The sequence below is a fragment of the Salvelinus namaycush genome, chromosome 22, assembly GCF_016432855.1.
Source record: "Salvelinus namaycush isolate Seneca chromosome 22, SaNama_1.0, whole genome shotgun sequence".
In the NCBI taxonomy this organism is placed as follows: domain Eukaryota; kingdom Metazoa; phylum Chordata; class Actinopteri; order Salmoniformes; family Salmonidae; genus Salvelinus; species Salvelinus namaycush.
In genome coordinates this window covers 6,908,274-6,928,272 of record NC_052328.1, presented here as the reverse complement: position 1 = coordinate 6,928,272, position 19,999 = coordinate 6,908,274, and the positions used below count along the sequence as shown (strand labels likewise).

The 19,999-nt window shown below is 42.3% G+C and overlaps 1 protein-coding gene across 5 annotated transcripts in view; it reads left to right on the top strand.

The window, feature by feature from the left end:
* Nucleotides 1–18,877, top strand: part of LOC120017498 (LIM domain-binding protein 1-like) — a 44,808-nt gene extending 25,931 nt beyond the window's left edge. The window contains exons 1-11 of one of the 5 annotated variants that reach the window (XM_038960285.1): nt 1,285–1,579; nt 5,935–6,040; nt 6,140–6,184; nt 6,330–6,405; nt 6,539–6,641; nt 6,771–6,943; nt 7,143–7,265; nt 9,731–9,808; nt 10,116–10,239; nt 13,868–14,004; nt 15,236–18,877. In XM_038960285.1, coding sequence (XP_038816213.1) covers nt 6,021–6,040; nt 6,140–6,184; nt 6,330–6,405; nt 6,539–6,641; nt 6,771–6,943; nt 7,143–7,265; nt 9,731–9,808; nt 10,116–10,239; nt 13,868–14,004; nt 15,236–15,460 — 1,104 coding nt within the window. In that variant the 5' untranslated portion in view covers nt 1,285–1,579; nt 5,935–6,020 and the 3' untranslated portion in view covers nt 15,461–18,877. Of the gene's footprint in view, nt 1–1,284; nt 1,580–5,934; nt 6,041–6,139; nt 6,185–6,329; nt 6,406–6,538; nt 6,642–6,770; nt 6,944–7,142; nt 7,266–9,730; nt 9,809–10,115; nt 10,240–13,867; nt 14,005–15,235 lie in introns of those variants that run through there. The other 4 variants (XM_038960287.1, XM_038960284.1, XM_038960286.1 and 1 more) reach the window with 4 other exon arrangements.
* Nucleotides 18,878–19,999: the final 1,122 nt, after the last annotated feature.

Below are 19,999 nucleotides of genomic sequence, written 5' to 3'. Positions count from 1 at the left end.
ATGTTAGCACAGCTGAAAACTGTTGTTCTGATTAAAGAAGCAATAAAACTGGCCTTTTTTAGACTACTTGTGTATCTGGAGCATCAGCATTTGTGGGTTAGTGGTTAGAGCGTTGAACTAGTAACCGAAAGGTTGCAAGTTTGAATCCCCGAGCTGACAAGGTACAAATCTGTCATTCTGCCTCTGAACAAGGCAGTTAACCCACTGTTCCTAGGCCGTCATTGAAAATAAGAATTTGTTCTTAACTGACTTGCCTAGTTAAATAAATAAATAGGCTCAAAATGGCCAGAAACAAATAACTTTATTCTGAAACTCAGTCTATTTTTGTTCTGAGAAATGAAGGCTATTCCATGCGAGAAATTGCCAAGAAACTGAAGATCTCGTACAACGCTGTGTACTACTCTCTTCACAGAACAGCGCAAACTGGCTGTAACCAGAATAGAAAGAGGAGTGGGAGGCCCCGGTGCACAACTGAGCAAGAGGACAAGTACATTCATTTTAATTTTTTTTAACCTTTAACTAGGCAAGTCAGTTAAGAACAAATTCTTGTTTTCAATGATGGCCTAGGAACAGTGGGTTAACTGCCTTGTTCAGGGGGAGAATGACAGATTTGTACCTCCCCCAGCTCGGGGATTCGATCTTGCAACCTTTTGGTTACTAGTCCAACGCTGCCGCCCCATTAGAGTGTCTAGTTTGAGAAACGGACGCCTCACAAGTCCTCAACTGGCAGCTTAATTAAATAGTACCCGCAAAACACCAGTCTCAACGTCAACAGTGAAGAGGTGACTCCGGGATGCTGGCCTTCTAGGCAGAGTTCCTCTGTCCAGTGTTCTTTTGGCCATCTTAATCTTTTTTTTTTTTTTTTTGGCCAGTCTGAGATATGGCATTTTCTTTGCAACTCTGCCTAGAAGGTCAGCATTACGGGGTCGCCTCTTCACTGTTGACGTTGAGACTGGTGTTTGGCAGCATTATTTGGGTGTGCGAGACTATACATCAGAGGAGTTACAGGGTGTGTTAAGTGGTGGTGTCCCATCCTTTCAGGTTGTTGGCCTGAGGTAGGACTACATAGATTTATATAATGGAGTTGGCTGGTATTTTGTTTTAGTTTTTTTTGAGAGAGTAGTGTTAGATGGTAGGGTATTTTGTTTATTTCTTTGTTTTTTCAAGCAAAGTATAAGGGAGTTGTACTCCAGTCTAGTAGGTGGCGGTAATGCAATTTTTATTAGATGCCAACCGCCGTTAAACCTCATCGAAGAAGAGCAAGTGCAGAGACGGAGGGGGGGCATTGTTCGCTGCTGGCTAGGAACAAAGGGGTTGGCTCCTTCACCACTTTTCAACATCTGTGTTGCTAAAAAAAACGCTACCTTGGAGGAGCAAAAATAACGCACCTGAGGAAATACTAATTATTGCCACTTTTGTTTTGCTTTTCGTTTTGTTTCGGAGGAGCACTGAAATAACGGCTATTTTAAGCTGAGCCTGAAGGTGCTTCAAATTGGGACAGCTAGCATTCAAACTAGCCTGCTAACCGAGCAGTGGTGTTGAAAAAAAACACCGCGTTTCGTTTAACCATTCGGTGCAGGTATGGTGGCTTGAAGTGTTCGCAATTAACTCTAGGTACTAGTCTTGTTGCAATTTAAGTAGCAATGAATTATTATGATGGAAACGTGAAATGTCGAATGCGGCTCGTGCAGCTAGCTAACGTACTTAGTTACTTAAGTTAGATGGCTAACGCCAGCTAGCTAACTTCACTGCCACTGGTCAACACAGACAATCTTGCTGTTGTAGCTAGCTTGCTATCAGCATCGAGTCAAACCTTTGTTCAACTGATCTCACGCGTCAGTATTCATCAAGATAAGACAATTAATGAAGAATTCACCATGTAGTTGGCTGCTAGCTTCTCAGCTCTGTCACTTCGATGTTTAACTAATGTAATCTGTACTAGGCTCATAATGCTGTCTTTCGGTGTGTTTATTGAGCAATTGTCGATTTTTGTTGTATTATTCAATTCTCGTTCTAATCAATCATAACCCCCAGCCTACAGTATAAGCTCATCCAAATTTCTGAGTGGAAAATTCAAGAAAGGCCGTAGATCAGTTTCTCTAGTAGTAGAGGCAACTTCACCCACTCCAAGATAGGTCAATGGCGCTTTCATTGGATAGTGTGTGTGTCATCTGGGGAATATAGGAGAGGTTGTCTGTGACTCTCCTCTGTATATGACATCTCTCAGACAGTGACATGATGCTCCTCCATGTTACTCTATGCTTCTGCCCCAGATCTCTGGAAGCTTGGACTGATGTCATCCATCTACATCTGTCATAAAGACACTAAACCCCCTCCATTTTGAGAATTAGGATTGATCCCAGAGTAGAGTGAGTGGATGCCACCAACTGCTTATCCATTCTATTCTCATGTTGGCAATGTTGGCATGGCTATATGCAGAGGTTACAGGCTTGAAGCCAGTCTGTGCAATGAAAAGTATATTTATTGATTGTAGGATGATTCATGAGTAATTTAATATGACATACCTGGCTAGCCTAGAGAAAGGCTGAGTGTATACAGGGGGATGTTTGGTGTACCAGGGTTTGGGGTTGCTGCCAGGTCAAAGGTCATGCCAATAGAACTGCAGTGAACCCTGTAAAGAAGGGCCGGAGAGAGGAGGCTAGACAGCCTCTATGGGGTGCAGTGAAACAAGGGGGGGGTTTGAGTGTGCTCTTTTGGGAGGGGCGGTATATAATATGGGTAATGTTATTCTCCAAACAATGCTTAATTGGTGAGATGCAGGATTCTGCTTTTGGGAGCATATTAGTTGTAGTAGAAGCTATCGTTTTTCCTGTGTTAAGGCCTCAGCATGCTTCAGTTCGGCTGGTGCCTAGCCGAACATGTGTACTCGCATACTCCATTAAAAGACCTTCGATTGAAAAAAAAACAAGAAAAAAGCGGCAGTAGTACTGTTTGTCCATATTGTGAAGCCATCGCCAGATCCTCAAAATAGTCTGAATTAATCTACGATCACTCAAGATATCTGTCATTAATTTTGATGCTTTTACAGAGGAGATCTTTTTCGTGCAATTTCACATCTAAATGAGTATTTTGGTGCCGTATTTCTCAATGAAAAAAGGTATTTGAAAACGAGTCCTCTCGTTTAAAAACAATACTTTATTGAAGAATCCCTACTGTTGACCAATAGCAGAGGAAGGGGCGTGGACTTCAGCTTGCCTCCAGATAAAATGTGTGTCGAACAGCCAAACAAATCCTCACAGAAGTCCAAAACGAAATAAAACATCACAAAATGCAAACTCTTGCGAACAGTTTTGGCCGGGAAGCATTTGGATGCCTTTTATAATGACCTGGGCTGGCTGAGTTGTGCACTGGAGAGGAAGGAGGGCAGGCAGCTCAGGACAGTGCACATATCCCCATCTCTCCCTCTAATCTCTCTCTACGCCCCCCCCCCCCCCCATCCCTGTTGTTGACGAAGTAGGCCACAGAGTAGCCTATTTTTTTTATATTCCAGCCATACTTCTACAGATGGTGATGTTATTGAATACAGGTTGAGGCTCAACGCAGTGTTTCTCGGTCTTCAAATTCAGTAAGCCTTAGATGGGGTGTTTAGTTACAGCAGCGTTGTAATGAAGGCCTGAGTGTTTCAGTATGCACAGATCATCTAGGCAGGAGAAGGTTAACACCACAGCAAGCTGGAGGGGTGGGGGATGGGCAGGACACCACACACAACAGGACTGTGATCACATGATTTTAGGCTGCTGTATGCAAGAGAGGGGCTTAGTGTTGTATGGTTTACTGAAACTTCTGTATGTTTTTATTTTTATTTTAAAAAGCTGTTTGGTACTAGAATTTGTTACTTCTGTCAAATGTGTCTCGTGTGATGGAGGATCAAGTCTGTCTATCAGTGCAGCCCCTTTTTTAGAGCAAAATACCTGCTCCACTTACTCAGTAATTGCAAGAGCTGCCTGGGCTGCGTTGTTAGCTCCTGACTCATGCTGCACATAAATTAACACACTTGAATAATGCAACATGGCATGTACAAATTTTAACAGAATTACTGTTGGCAAAACAATGTTCATACAGGCTAGAACACTTTTACAATGCAAGACCATACTAGCTTTAATTGAAGGTTAGCTTACAGCTGAAGCAACACATTCACTACCCTAGTACTCTCTTTGTGATAATATGCAAACATAATGAAAAATATGCACCTTTCAAATCTGATTCTCACCCAAAACTTGATTAATTCACTTTGTCTATCTCGCCACCATAAACTCATTCATTTCCTTCCTGCCTGGTTTCCCCTATATTCCATAGTCACCCACAAAGCCAGAATCCACCGCCATGTTCTGCCTCACAAATGACGTCATTACTTTCTTAGAGACAGCGCACACTTTTATAAAAGACTGCTCCTTCTATGGAAATGTCAAGTACAATAATATAAGTCCTACATGGAAGGGATTGTCATCTGTAGCCCCACAAAATCAGTTAAAACAAGCTCGATAGTTCAACGCATTCACACACTCGTGTTGAATAATATGCATTAATCTGTATCATGAATAGACCAAGGCTACATCTTGATTTACCCAGTTTATCAATAGAGATTTAGAGCAATTCCATAGTAAGGTCAACTTGAGCATGAAATGGCTCATTTACTAAATATTTACCTAGCAAGTGTGTATTTTGAGTACATTTGGCCTTTTTATAGTTTAATATTATTTTTACTACAAAGTAGGATACAAAATAAGTATTTTCAGTCAACCAGATTGCATAGCTTTTGGCAATGGCTCACAACTTTTTATTTTTAACAAGGCAAGTCGGTTAACAAATGATTATTTACAATGACTGCCTACATCTGTCCCCGTGTTTCTGACGAAGTAGGAAGGTTAATGAAACAATATCAAACACATTTTGGTCCATTTGACTGCTATAGAATTCTAAAATCTAGTGAAGATATGACATTGTGATGTGACAGACGATAGTTTCTATATTTTCATTTTTTTAACCGATAGTTTAACCTATTTAAATATGACTGGCCTTGCCGGAGTCAGGCAGAGCACAACAGTGCAGCTCACAGCCAGGTGACAAATGAGCTACCTATTCCTGTTTACCATAGCCTTTTTTCAATAAATATTTAGGTTGACTTAGCCTACTGTTAACACAGTGAAAGTAGGCCTAGAATGTAGATTATGAGCGGAGTGGCAAAAGCTGCGTAAAATGTCAGGGCATTTTTCTCGCTCTCTCCAATGTCCGATGATCATGGGCTTTTTCAAATCATGTTTTACTGGGCACATACATGTTTTTGCGGGTGTAGGTGAAATGCTTGAAACAAAAATTTTGCAGCGGACACGCCGTTGTCTGGCATGTTTTAAAATCTTAATTTCCTTTTTGTCCCAATACCCATTTTAATTGAATTGTTGGTCGAAGTATATCTTTTATGATGATGATGAGGGAGATCTTCATCGGTGAACATGCGCACTCGATCTCAGTTGAAATTGTCCCAAATCACCATTGAAAGGGTTTTGTATCACACTGTAGGCATATGATTGGTTTGTATTTATTTGCACACAAGAAAATACGATATTGGTAAAATTTCCATAATGTAGTAATTTCCATAATGTAGTTTTTTTTAATCTGTTCTCTCATCCGTACTCTGAAATATGCTATAAATTAATGTTATTTCAGTCAACCTACCTGGTAGAGTGTAATTAAGATTTAAAGCTGCATATTTGTCTAATAGTCAGCTTTCACACATGGAGGGGCAAAAACAAGCAAGTAAATGAATTGGTTGTAGCTGGCTTAATGGTGGAGCGTGTTGGTGCGAGGCTGCAATTCATTGGTTGGTTTTTGTTAGCACGGGCTGTGTACGGAGCCTCAGGCTGTAATCCTGTTGTCCAAATCGCTCACTCTTTTTCTCTCTCAATCTCTCTCCAGGCTGTTCGTCTAAGTCGTTCAAGCTGTACTCCCCCAAGGAGCCCGGCCCTAACGGCAGTGCCTTCCCCCCCTTCCACCCCGGCACCATGCTGGACAGGGACGTGGGGTAGGACATGCACGCATTTGCCACTTAGCTCGTACTGTAAGTGTATTACTATTAGTACTGGGTTTTAATTCTGACTTTCTCCTGTCTTTCGGTCTGCAGGCCAACACCAATGTACCCCCCGTCATACCTAGAGCCTGGCATGGGGTGAGTACAACGACTGACAATCACAGCATCAACCTTGACCCCCCCCCAGGCCTCGAAATAGTGTTAGAGCAAAGCTTTTAATTAGAAAATAAAGTTGTTGTGCCTTCCAGTCCATCTGTACTAACCCTGCTCTGTCCTGTTGCAGGAGACCAACACCATACGGAAACCAGACAGACTACAGGATATTTGAGCTCAACAAACGGCTACAAAACTGGACAGAGGTGAGCGAAGATGGCGATTTGGCTGTGCCCTTAGTCTGTGGTGGGAGATTGATTTATTGAATGATTGATTCACTGATGGTGGGAATATCTTCTCTCCCCTCTACTGTTGGACTGATTTGGTTGTGTGTTGTAGGACTGTGACAATCTCTGGTGGGATGCCTTCACCACAGAGTTCTTTGAGGATGATGCCATGCTCACCATCACCTTTTGTCTGGAGGACGGGCCCAAACGATACAGTACGAAACATTTCCAGGGCGGCTATGCTTTATTATGGGATTGCATATTTCACCCTCTAACCATAACGTGTTAATCTGCATTTGATACTAAATAATTTTATTGAAACAGTAAATGTATCCTCTCCCTAGCTATCGGCCGGACATTGATCCCGCGGTACTTCCGGAGTATCTTTGAAGGTGGCGCCACTGAGCTGTTCTACACATTGAAGCACCCTAAAGAGTCCTTCCACACTAACTTTGTGTCTCTGGACTGTGACCAGTGCACCATGGTTACACAGAACGGCAAGCCCATGTTCACACAGGTACGAAAATACACTTTCCGGTACATTTGAACATTTGCAAATACACATTACATTCCCCACTTACAATTCCACAACTCCACCTTTCATTTACAAATCCAAACATGTATTTTAGTCTTTCTCCCCCTATTTTCTGTGCACTGTATGATAAGAAACTTTACCTTGATCTAGGTGTTTGACCTCTAACCTCTTTCTCCTTTAGGTGTGTGTGGAGGGCCGTCTGTACCTGGAGTTCATGTTTGACGACATGATGAGGATCAAGACGTGGCATTTTAGCATCAGACAACACAGAGAAGTCCTGCCTCGCAGCATACTGGCCATGCACGTGAGTCGCACACACACACCAGGGTTTCCGTTAGCCAGTAATAGCAGGCGGTTGGTCAATAAATGTTAAATTGGCGCCGGCCAATTGTCCCTGAGAAGGAGAGAAATCCTATTGTGAAATAATGCTTTTTAGTCAATTTATGGAAATTCGAGTCTATCGGTCATGCTTATCGGTCTATAGGTTAATTTGCATAATTGTGTTTATGTATGGTGTGTATATATACAGAATCTCAAACAAATGCATAGGCAACGGAAGTTGGGCTTCATCGTTGCGTCACACCACTTTACACTGAGCTGGAGGCAGTATGCATTTTGAAAACATAGTGCCTTCGGAAAGTATTCAGACCCCTTGAATTTGTTCACATTTTGTTACGTTACAGCCTTATTATAAAATATCCTCAGCAATCTACACACAATGACAGACATTTTTGCAAATGTATTACTTTTTTTTTTTAAGGATACCTTATTTATGTAAGTATTCAGACCCTTTGCTTTGAGACATGAAATTGAGCTCAGGTGCATCCTGTTTCCATTGATCATCCTTGATCATGTTTCTACAACTTGGAGTCCACCTGTGGTAAATTCAAATGATTGGACATGATTTGGCACACCTGTCTAAATAGGGTCCCACAGTTGACAGTGCATGTCAGAGCAAAAAACCAAGCCATGAGGTCGATGGAGACTTATCACGATTGAGGCGAAGATAAACAGAGCAAAGTACAGAGATCCTTAAATGAAAACCTGCTCCAGAGCGCTAAGACTGGGGCGACGGTTCACCTTCCAACAGGACAACGCAGGAGTGGCTTCCGGACAAGTCTTTGAATGTCCTTGAGTGGTCCGGACTTGAACCCGATCGAACATCTCTGGAGAGACTTGAAAATAGCTGTGCAGCAACGCTCCCCATCCAACTTGACAGGATCTGCAGAGAAGAATGGGAGAAACTTCCCAAATAAAGGTGTGCCAAGCTTGTAGCGTCCTACCCAAGTAGACTCAAGGCTGTAATCGCTGCCAAAGGTGCTTAAAACAAACATTTTACTACGTATTGAGACATGTCTTACCTTGCTTCAAAGTAGGCTACCCAAAATCAGACCATATCCGTGGAGACAATTATTTTCTATCAACTTTCTTTCATTGTCCAGTCGCCAAAGGCACAATCCTAGTCATATTAGCAACCCGTGCTAATTGTTGCATATTAGACCTCGTCTCTTTCAAAATGTCGAACTGATATTTTCATCTGTCACAAGAAACCACTCGCATGTGCAGTGTGCTTTGACAATGGTGTTATCCCCACTATGGAATGGACATTGCTGCGCTAATAATGTGAAGAAATAATAGTTTAGCAACATTTTAAGCTAAACGTTCTGATCTGTTGCGTCAGGCTACATAGGCTAGTCTATCCTCCCACAACTGTCCCAGAGTCTGTTAACCTACCAATAGAATAGGTTAACTTCCATTGGGCGATAGTAGATTCACGTAGGCTAGTGATTTTGCTGTTACTCGTCTTGTTGGCTGAAGACAATATGGCATCCCAGGGGAAACAGAGGTGAAACTCACAATAAAATAAGACCGTGGGAGACTGTTTTGCGGTGCTCAAACAAAAGTTGTTCCTTACTAAAGTTTTGGGGGAATGGGGAGAAATAACTGAAAGGCGTCTCAGGTAACGGGTGGGTCACTCGGTGTCCGGCGTGGCGGCTCCTCGGATCGCCTGTGGTAATGAACAACAGAGAGAGAGAGAGAGCGATGAGTCCGGGGTTTCAATACTTGTTCTCAACTTGCAGGTGGCATGCTGCCCGGGAATGGGTCCTCTTCTCCAGTTCTTCTAAGGTCTAGGCATACCCTCTGCCTGTCTGCTTAAGCGCCCGAGTGACTGCACCTCTACTTATACTCATTTGGGTTAACGAGGGACAGGTGGGACCAATTCCAGGTGCCAATTGGTTGCAGCACCTGGACTGGGTAGTATTAGTGTTGGATCACCAGCCCCAGTTGGTGCCGGTAGTGGTGTCCATGGTGCTGACTCAACTTGGCCTCTCTAGCCCTCTGGTGCTGACCATGGTCCTGCTCCTTCCTTTGTAGCTCCCTGCTTGCCCCCGGGTTGCCACACAGTAAATGTGGACAGTTATTCTAACATCTTCAAAGTACGCATCAGAATTCAGTAAGAAGGACTGCACATCGTTGGATCCTCGACCTGCATGTTCTGTTAATATGAATGACCGTAATCTAAATGTGATTTCTGTCATTCTGAGCACTGTGGGTGGACGCCCTAATCAGGTTACGCAATGCATATGGTCCGGTATATATCTCAAATTTCCGGTGCCACATTTTCCTAACGGAAACCCTGACACACACCCACAGATTTGGTGGATTGATTTATGAATTGATTTCCAGACCAGTGTTACTGACCACCTTCCCATGTTTGTTCTCTGCTCTCTTTCCACCCTTCTCTCTTCACTCTCTTCCAAGGTGCAGGACCCTCAGATGCTGGATCAGCTGGCTAAAAACATCACAAGATGTGGCCTGTCCAACTCCACACTCAATTACCTCAGGGTATGTCCAGTCCAGTGGAGGCTGGTGGGAGGAGCTATAGGAGGACAGGCTCATTGTAATGACTGGAATGCAATTCATGGAACAGTGTCAAACGTGGTTTCTATAGGTTTTATTTTGTTTGATAGCGTTCCATTAATTCCATTGCAGCCATTACAATGAGCCCGTCCTCCTATAGCTCCTCCCAACAGCCACCACTGGTTGTCTCGTTCAGTGCTTTTTAGTCAGTGGAATGGTAAATGTGGTTAGAGATGCTGGTACTTAAGCAGTATTGGTAATCTGTTTCTCTGACTGTCTTTCTCTCATCTAGCTGTGTGTGATTCTGGAGCCCATGCAGGAGCTGATGTCCAGACACAAGACCTACAGCCTCAGCCCCAGGGACTGTCTCAAGACCTGCCTCTTCCAGAAGTGGCAACGCATGGTGGCCCCACCAGGTAACAATCAGACTTTACACAGACAATCCACTTGGTAGGGATGTGCATCTGACATTTTTTGACTTTTCCAGTACTCGCATAAAAAAAATTCTGAGTACTCAAATAAATGTTTTGATTTATTTGTAGAATGCAAGGCCCGAACTGGTAAGAAATATGTGCACATTTATCTATAGGCCTATACCAACAGTGCGCGACAATGCCTAATTTATCATAACCATTACAGATATATCTATTCAGTCAATAAGAAAGCAAGCGCCATTTAAGATTAATTTATTGAAATCGTAATCTCAACTGTCTATATTGTTCAACAATAATCTTCAAAAAGGCAGTAATCTCAGCAGTGGCGTTGGTTTGTAGAAGCCAATGGCTATGCAATGGCATAGCCTTGCTTTGTTAATTTAGCAGTCAAGATGCTCTTATTTCCTGATCCCTTATCAGTCAAGACACCTTTTTTATTGTTAAAAAAAACATGATGTAATATAACAGAATAAAATATAATATTTTTCCAAATGTAAATCTAAGAAGTGATGCGCGTCTCGCATCTGGAACAGTTATTCTCAGTGATAATTTGAAACAGGGCTCAATTTGGTGAGTTGAACGAAGATTCAGGGTTACAAAACATTCTGTCTTTTCGATATACAGACGTCTTATTTTATTTTGCCAGTTTTTTCCCCAAAGTGTATTAAGAATTTCACAGTAATTACGGCCATGACATCTGTTTGGTGAGTAGGCCTAGGCTTAATGATTCTGATGAAAATACAATTGTGTGTATTTTCAGTGTGGAACCTGTCTATGTTTAGGGGGTTATAGCATAAGCTAACCAATTTTTAAATGGCACTAGCATTTTGCGGAAAATAGACGGAACACAATTATTCAAAAACTGCAGCTCGTTGTTGGATCACATATCTTCCTACTTCAATCAACCAGTCCATTTTGAATGTGATAAAACTGTCGCCATTTGGCAATGAATGTAGCTTGTGTATCCTATCAGTTAGATACTTTTTTATAGGCTTTTATTTTTGTAGGCCTAACGGGAGCTTGTGTGCACACTCAGCATGCGTGTGAGGAGGGAGCAATGTTCCCTCTAAGCCAGGGGTGCGCAAACTTTTTGGCACGAGGGCCTCATCGGGATTTTTAAATTCAATGGAGGGATGCATTTTTTGGGGGACCAATTGATTGTTAAAATCAATTTGCGGGGTCCTCCCGAGTTGCACAGCGGTCAAAGGCACTGCATCACAGTGCTTGTGGCGTCACTACAGAACCGGGTTCAATCCCAGGCTGGATCCCAGGCTGTGTCACAGCTGGCCGTGACTGGGGAGACCCATGAGGCGGCGCACAATTGGCCCAGGGTCGTCCGGGTTTGGAAGGCGGATATTTCCTTGTCCCATCGTGCTCTAGCGACCCCTGTCGCGGGCCGGGCGCATGCACACTGACCCGGTCGCCAGGTAAACAGTGTTTTCTCCGACACATTGGTGCGGCTGGCTTCCGGGTTAAGCGGCCATTGTGTCAAGAAGCAGTGCGGCTTGGCTGAGTCGTGTTTTAGAGGACGCACGGCTCTCGGCTTTAGCCTCTCCCGAGTCCGTAAGGGAGTTGACGCGATGGGACAAGACTGTAACTACGAATTGGATATCACGAAATTGGGGAGGGAAAAAAGGGTGACGGATTGAAGTGCCCGTGGGCCCAGATATGTCCCGTGGGCCGTACTTTGACCCCCCCTTGCTCTAAGCTGTGCACGGGCGCGCAGCCCCCCGGGACTGCAGTGCAGAAGAAATATCAGCCCGCGCAGAGAAGCACGAGATTGAACTTCATCCAACTTTCTAGTTAACTTCTTTTGGCTCAAATCCCGTTAACGGGATCAATTTGACAACAGCCAGTGAAACTGCAGGTCGCCAAATTCAAACAACAGAAATATCATAATTAAAATTCCTCAAACATACAAGTATTATACACCATTTTAAAGATAAACTTGTTGTTAATCCCACCACAGTGTCCGATTTCAAAAAGGCTTTACGACGAAAGCATACCATGCGATTATGTTAGGTCAGTACCTAGTCACACAAAAAATTCAATTTTTACAGCCAAAGAGAGGAGTCACAAAAAGCAGAAATAGAGAAAATGAATCACTAACCTTTGATCTTCATCAGATGGCACTCATAGGACTTCATGTTACACAATACATGTATGTTTTGTTCGATAAAGTTCATATTTATATCCCAAAATCTCAGTTTACATTGGCGCGTTATGTTCAGTAATGTTTTGCTTCCAAAACATCCGGAGATTTTGCAGAGCCACATCAATTTACAGAAATACTCATCATAAATGTTGATGATAATACAAGAGTTATGCATGGAATTAAAGATATACTTCTCCTTAATGCAACCGCTGTGTCAGATTTAAAAAAAGCTTTATGGCAAAAGCACAGTCCTGTGTCATGCCAACAGTAAAGCATCCTGAGACCATTCATGTGTGGGGTTGCTTCTCAGCCAAGGGAGTGGGCTCACTCACAATTTTGCCTAAGAACACAGCCATGAATAAAGAATGATACCAACATGTCCTCCGAGAGCAACTTCTCCCAACCATCCAGGAACAGTTTGTTGACGAACAATGCCTTTTCCAGCATGATGGAGCACCTTGCCATAAGGCAAAAATGATAATTAAGTGGCTCGGGGAACAAAACATCGATATTTTGGGTCAATGGCCAGGAAACTCCCCAGACCTTAATCCCATTGAGAACTTGTGGTCAATTCTCAAGAGGTGGGTGGACAAACAAAAACCCACAAATTCTGACAAACTCCAAGTATTGATTATGCAGGAATGGGCTGCCATCAGTCAGGATGTGGCCCAGAAGTTAATTGACAGCATGCCATGGCGGATTGCAGAGGTCTTGAAAAAGGGTCAACACTGCAAATATTGACTCTTTGCATCACCTTCATGTAATTGTCAATAAAAGCCTTTGACACTTATGAAATGCTTGTAATTATACTTCAGTATTCCATAGTAACATCTGACAAAAATATCTAAAGACACTGAAGCAGAAAACTTTGTGGAAATTAATATTTGTGTCATTCTCAAAGCTTTTGGCCACGACTGTACAAATAGAAAACCAGAGTCAAAGCAAATTAACATTTGTCTTCAAGAGACAATAAAAAAACTTTTCACGTGCCTGTTTGGGCAGCCACAAATGACATTCCACCAAATAGTTGTACAATGTTTTTTTTTATTTCTTGTTAAAGATCGAGCTTTGACGGCCGTTCGAGTCCTCGATTACGCATGCCCATCCCTAATGTTAGGTAAACCACACAACCTTACTTGAGAATTGAACCCTTTAGCTTGGTGCACAGATGAATCCGATTCTCTCTCTCACACACACACACACACACACACACAGCATATGTTTAACTATCCTTGTGGGGACCTAACAATTATTTCCATTCAATCTTATTTTCCCCAACCCTAATTGTAAGCCAAAAATAGCCTTGGGGAATGTCCCAACAAGGGCAAATTTTCCTTGTTTTTCTATCCTTGTGGGGACTTTTGGGATTCCGGTACCCACGAAGATAGTAATGCAAGCTGCACACACACACACACGCTGCAGATCTGTTACACCTCTCCTCCTATTTCTCTCCAGCTGAGCCTGCCAGACAAGCGCCCAACAAGCGGAGGAAAAGGAAGATGTCTGGCGGGAGCAACATGAGCGCTGGTGGAGGAAACAACAGCAAGAAGAAGAGTCCTGCAAACAACTTCCCTCTCTCCACACAGGTACCTGTAAGCATCCCATCTTTACATATTTTTTTTGTTTGTTTTTAATTTAACCTTTTATTTAACTAGGCAAGTCAGTTAAAAACAAGTTCTTATTTACAATGACGGCCTACACTGGCCAAACCCGGACGACGCTGGACCAGTTGTGCGCCGCCTTATTGGACTCCCAATCACAGCCTTTTGGGGGGTGATGGGGTGGGTTTGGGACAGGTAACATGGGGGTAGACATTTCTGGTCAGATGGGAGAGATAGGACATGTAGGAAAGGAATATGGGGGGGGTATGGGGCATGAAGGATGGGGCTGGTATGATAAGGATATGCGTTTAAGACAGGTTTGTTGGGGATAGGAGAAGACAGGATATGGGTTTGAGAGGAAGAAGGGTGGAGGTGGGGCCTTTTGGGTTTAGGATCAGATTGGGAAATGGTGGCAGTGTATTATGTTTATGATGCCTGTCTGACGTGAGCCAGTGCTGGGCAGTCCCTGGTCCTCTGGCCTACGGGTCACACATACAGGAGGTAGACATTACCACTGGTCCTGGATGAGATACTATATCAACCCTCTAAATGTTAGTTAGGAGTGGAGATGCACCAATCTGATTCTAGGTCTGTGGTTAGGGGTAAATTCTACTTGGAGCAGGTGAGACATTCTGCTCAATCTGCTTTATTGTCCTACAAACTTAGGCACAGCGGTAGTAGCTGGTTTTATCAAAACGTAGAATTCACAGACAGCTTAGGTGCTTTTGGTTGGTTAAGTGAGCCAATGAGACCCGAGGTGGAATGAAAAACCCCATGATGCAGCACTCGAGGATCAGGGCTGCCCACCGCTGACCAATGGGGGAAGGGCAATACTACCCAAATCCCTGGAACAGAGGCTGGCATTGGGCCTGCTGTAGATGGTGTTGAATATTTGGGCTGTGTGCCTGAAACCCAGAGCTATGTCTGGTTGTGAGTGGGTTGAGCATTGATGGACACACACTGAAACATGAGTTATCCTTATTTTCATAGGTACTGAAAGGCTTCATTCTAAAATGTCCATATCATTTTAGGCCTTCAAGGACCTAAAGGTTACGTAAAATATTAATCATAAGTGTCATCTAGCCTAAAATCCACCATTACATGTGACCACGGTAGTCCCAGCCCCATCCATCCCATTTTCGAAGTCCTTTGGGATCGTCCATGCTCGGTTCTCCCCCGTGGTTATGGGGATAATGTTCCGGCCCTTGCTGTCCCTCTTTAGGATGTGATGATGGTGGGCGAGCCCACACTGATGGGAGGGGAGTTCGGAGACGAAGATGAGCGTCTGATCACGCGGCTGGAGAACGGCCAGTTCGACACGGCTAACGGAGCGGGGGGCCTGGAGGACGAGGACAGTTTTGGTAGCTCCCCTGCTCTGGGGGGCGCACACTCCCCCTGGAACAACAAGACGCCCAGCAGCCAGGACAGCAAGAATGACGCACAGTAGAGCCACAACCATAAACCCTAACTCACCACCCAGATACGCTACTCATCTACCTGCAAAATGAATCCCACTCATGCTCTCTCGCACATGCTCAGTGGTGCTCAACCCCGGCCCTCTTCCCCTTGCTCATCAGTGCTAGGCCTGACTCTGTTCTGTTTGTGTGTGTGAGAGAGCCTGTGCTTACTGGTCAGAGTGTTTGAGTCAGAGCTGGGTTCGGCCTTCTATGATCAGTGCTAGCTAGCCATGTTGGCCATTTTGCTGGCGGACATATTGGCGGGTTCTTGTTCCAACCTCGGGTCTCTGGGTGTATTGCCTTGACAGCCGTACCTCTTTCTGTTGTGCTCACCTCACAGGGAAGGAATACCTATCTTTTATTTATTATCTCTTAGATTTTAGCAGAGTAAAACGTATTGTGTGCACTACAGCATAAATCCAACGTTCAGTTTTTAAAAAACTAAATTATTTGTTTTGTAGGACCTGGTTGGAACAAAAACCTGTACACTGCCGGAGCTTGAGGACCGGAGTTGAGAACCGCTACGCTAAACCTAAAACACACACAACACACGCACGCAACTCATACACACACACACACAACTCGCTCGCACACACACACACAGACACTCTGAGGTACTGGAGAGCGGTCCTACTTCCCCACCTGGACCAGAGCACCAGGCCATACAGAAGTGGGTTTTAATTTTCTATGTTTTTAGTTTGATTTAAATTTTTTATTTTTATATCAATTTCTAAAAATGAAACAGACGAGCAAACAAATAAATGAAACAAAAATACACCCCAGAATATTCTTTACTGTTTTCCACTATCTTCAATCTATTTTTCTTATGAATTGATGGTGTATTTTGTTCTTTTTATTATGGCTTATATAAAGAAATTGTAAAGCGTCAGAAACCTGTGACTGGAGAGGAGAATCTACGGTATGTAACTGTATAAATATTACTGTTAGATCATTTGTATTATTGTCATTAAGATTACTACATCTATGTAATATTGAATTGTCTATGCCTGATACAGTATGTTGCCTGTCAGTGTCAGACATGGTAATGACGTTATAACGAATCCCAGTGATTCGGATCTGAAGGGAAAAGCCACCTCTTTTAATGTCCAAGCCTGCAACTTAAATAGCACCATATTCCCTGTGAACTACTTTTGACAATGACCCATAGGGCTCTGGTCAAAAGTAGTGCACTATATAGAGCAGTGGTTCTCAACTGGTTTTTCCTGGGGACCTAATTTGAACCAGGTCTGTCGTGGTCCAGTATTTGCATTGCGTTGTTTGTTGTTGCCAAAATGCATACTATTTTCAATGCTATATTGATAGTAAATGTATCAATTATATGACAAGGGAACCACAGTTCAATTTTGCCCATATTCTTGAAGAATGTTAAACTCACTGGTTTGAGACTACAAAATCAACCCAATCTGCTAAATAGTGCTGCTAATAACTCTATATTGAAAATACTGTGATTTTTAAGAAAAATAGTTGAGGTTAAATTAAATATAGTTTCATTATAATTGTTTGTCGTTTAACTTCAGACTTGAGGATGTATTTTATTTTTAACTGGGACACTCGCGACTCATTCAAAACCTCTCACGAGAGACCCACCAGTTGAGAATTGCTGATCTAGAGGATAGGGTGCCAGTTGAGACCCATCCCAACTCCCTGTCTACTTATCTGCTCAGTACCTCACGTCCACACCTCAGACAGTACAGACACGTATTCTCTCTCCGATATGCTACGGAAACTTTTGAAGACCATTTTGGCACGGCATTGTAAGATATAAGAAAACAACACATTTTGTATTGGCTTGCGTTTCCCAATAATTTGTAATCACTATTTTTGAAAGCTACAAACCAAGAAGCTACTTTGCAAGATCCTTTTAAATATTGATCCCCGATATGCTATTTGTTTGTATTAAGAATAATTTTGTGCGCTCTTTCCCCTCTTATGTTTTTGTGTCTGTGCTTGTATATTTAAGGTAGTTTCTGTATAATTGTTCTTCTACGTATCCTTCCTTAGATCAACACCCTATGGCATCTCTCCAATGTAAAGATACATTTTAAAACTTTTTTTTTTTTTTTTTACTGTTTGGAAATTCCATTCAAGGGTACAACCACCATTCATGAGAGCTGGCTATGAATTTTTGTTCTACATACAATTTATTTATTTTGATACCGATGCCAATAGCTAGGTTTCCATCCACTTTGCGACAGATTTTCATGTGAATATTCTAAAATCTGCATAAAACAATATGCGCATTTTCCTACCAGAGATGTTTCCATCAAACTGACTTTTTGCTGATAAAAGGCTGTGCGCAATGACGTAGTAGACAAAACTAACTTTTGCAGTTAAATTCCTATGTATTCAAGTTAAATAGGTTTTTATTGCATTTTCAACTCTACTGATGGTTTTGTCACGAACATTGTTGCGTTTTTGTAGCAAATGTACACGCTCTGGTTTTGACAGGTGCACTCTAGCCAACAGCTCACAGATACAGTGCGGGTAGGCTACCTACATTATAAGATGATTATGGATAAGAGCGATTTTTATTGGTCAAACTGCAGCCAAGCATCTATCATTTCACCAGAATAAGACCCTCAATATTTAGTGGAAAGGAGCATCAAGTTCTTCACCTTGCACATTCACCACCCTATGAAGCTGTAGCCTACTTTAAACTCGTCGTGGGAGAACCATATACCATATCATCGCGTGACTCCCAAGTTTACTAAAATATTATGGTTATTATATCAATATTTGCGCATAAAGGTGTTTCACCCCCATTGTTTTGCACAATTCATTTGAGACACAAAAAGATGCCACCATGTCGAACAAACAAATTGGCTGTCAGCTTTTATAAAATTGTACCAGCATTTCCTGTTTCCATCAGCACTGTCAATACTTTTATGCGTCAGGTAATTCATCTGCATGAAATGGTTGGATGGAAACCTGGTTAATGAGTTTGCAAGTTCATGTACAATATCTATGCCTTTGCCCCCAATGTCATTTTGTAGGCTTTTCTGGCTATGTCATCTTAACTATACTTCACATTTTCAATAACTGACCCCGATGTCACGATCAACATTGATGTCTGAAAAGACTAGAGAATTACATTATTTTCACATGCTTTTCCATACGTTTCTCATAGGTAACTTGACATGCTTTTCAGTCAAGTCAATAGGAAGAAATCACCATAGGAAAAAAAAGATTATAGAAAAAGGACTACTTAAAAATAAAAATCTGTCAAATCCATCAGGACCTAAGTTAAACGAGTAATGCATTTCTCGCTCTCTATATATTAATCTTTAACGCTGCATTGTTGAAAGACCTGTACGTAAGCATTTCACTGTTAGCCTACACCTGTTGTTTAGGAAGCATGTGACAAATAAAATTTGATTTGACAGTGATGAATGATTCCTCTGCTTTCTCTGTACATAACTTGGTGTAGATGCTTAGTTTCACCACCAGGGGTCTCCAGAGCTTGAGCAGCCCACAAGTCTGCAGGATCAACCCTCTCTTTCCTAACTCCCAAACTGTCTCTAAATCCATTCAGACATCACCAGACTTAACTGTATAATGTTTTCAACTTTCCAATCATGTTCCCTTCAGCAGGCTGACTGAGTAGAGACTGTGGCACGTGTCAAATGACACCCTATATAGGGCACTATCACGTATAGCGCTGGTCAAAAGTAGTAGCGTCTGAGTGGTGTGACGTACCCATACATGTCCCTGTTAGCGCATCATAGGCGTGGTTTGATATACGGTTTATATTATATTTTGCCGCGTTTCTGCCATTTTATTCATGTAACGGTATCAATAAAGACACTTTCACTTAAGCGCAGTTGACTGAGGTTCTTCACTTGCTATGTCTGTTCTTAGCACAGAGGCAAATACGTTTTAAGTCAACTTTTCACTGTCTTGCATTGATGTCAATGGGAGACAGTGAAAATGTGACTTATGTGGAAGTTAGGTTTTGCCCTAGAGTTAGCGGGTGGGTAAATAAGTGTTTTAGTAGCCTCGGGCCTTCGAAGATATAGAGAGAGACTGACTTTTGGCAAATTGTCCTTCATGTTAGCATGGAAAGCTCCAAGACTAGAATGCAATTACCAAGAATGTTATTTCCATTCTAAAATATCACGTCTGGTTATAAGAAGACCGTTGATACATTTTGGCAGACGTGATGTGGGAGATGATAATGAGTAGAATTGATTATGACTGACATTTCTTCACCAGGTTGCCACTTTGGTTTTTGAAGGGGAGGGGGGGCGTGAGTTTTTTTGCTGTCTAAAGCTAATTTCCTGCATTTTTACACAATCCAATATGCCATCTCTATTTAGAACAAAAAGTAAGCAAAAATACCCACAGTCATCAAGCTTGGTAAGAGATTATTAAATATGTTTAAGTGATTTAACAAGACTGAACTAGATCAAAGGTAATTCAATAATACATATTGTGTTGCACCTTTTAACCAATAGCCAAACAAATGAACAACTCTAAAAAAAAAAAAAAAAAAAAACTAAGACTTATAT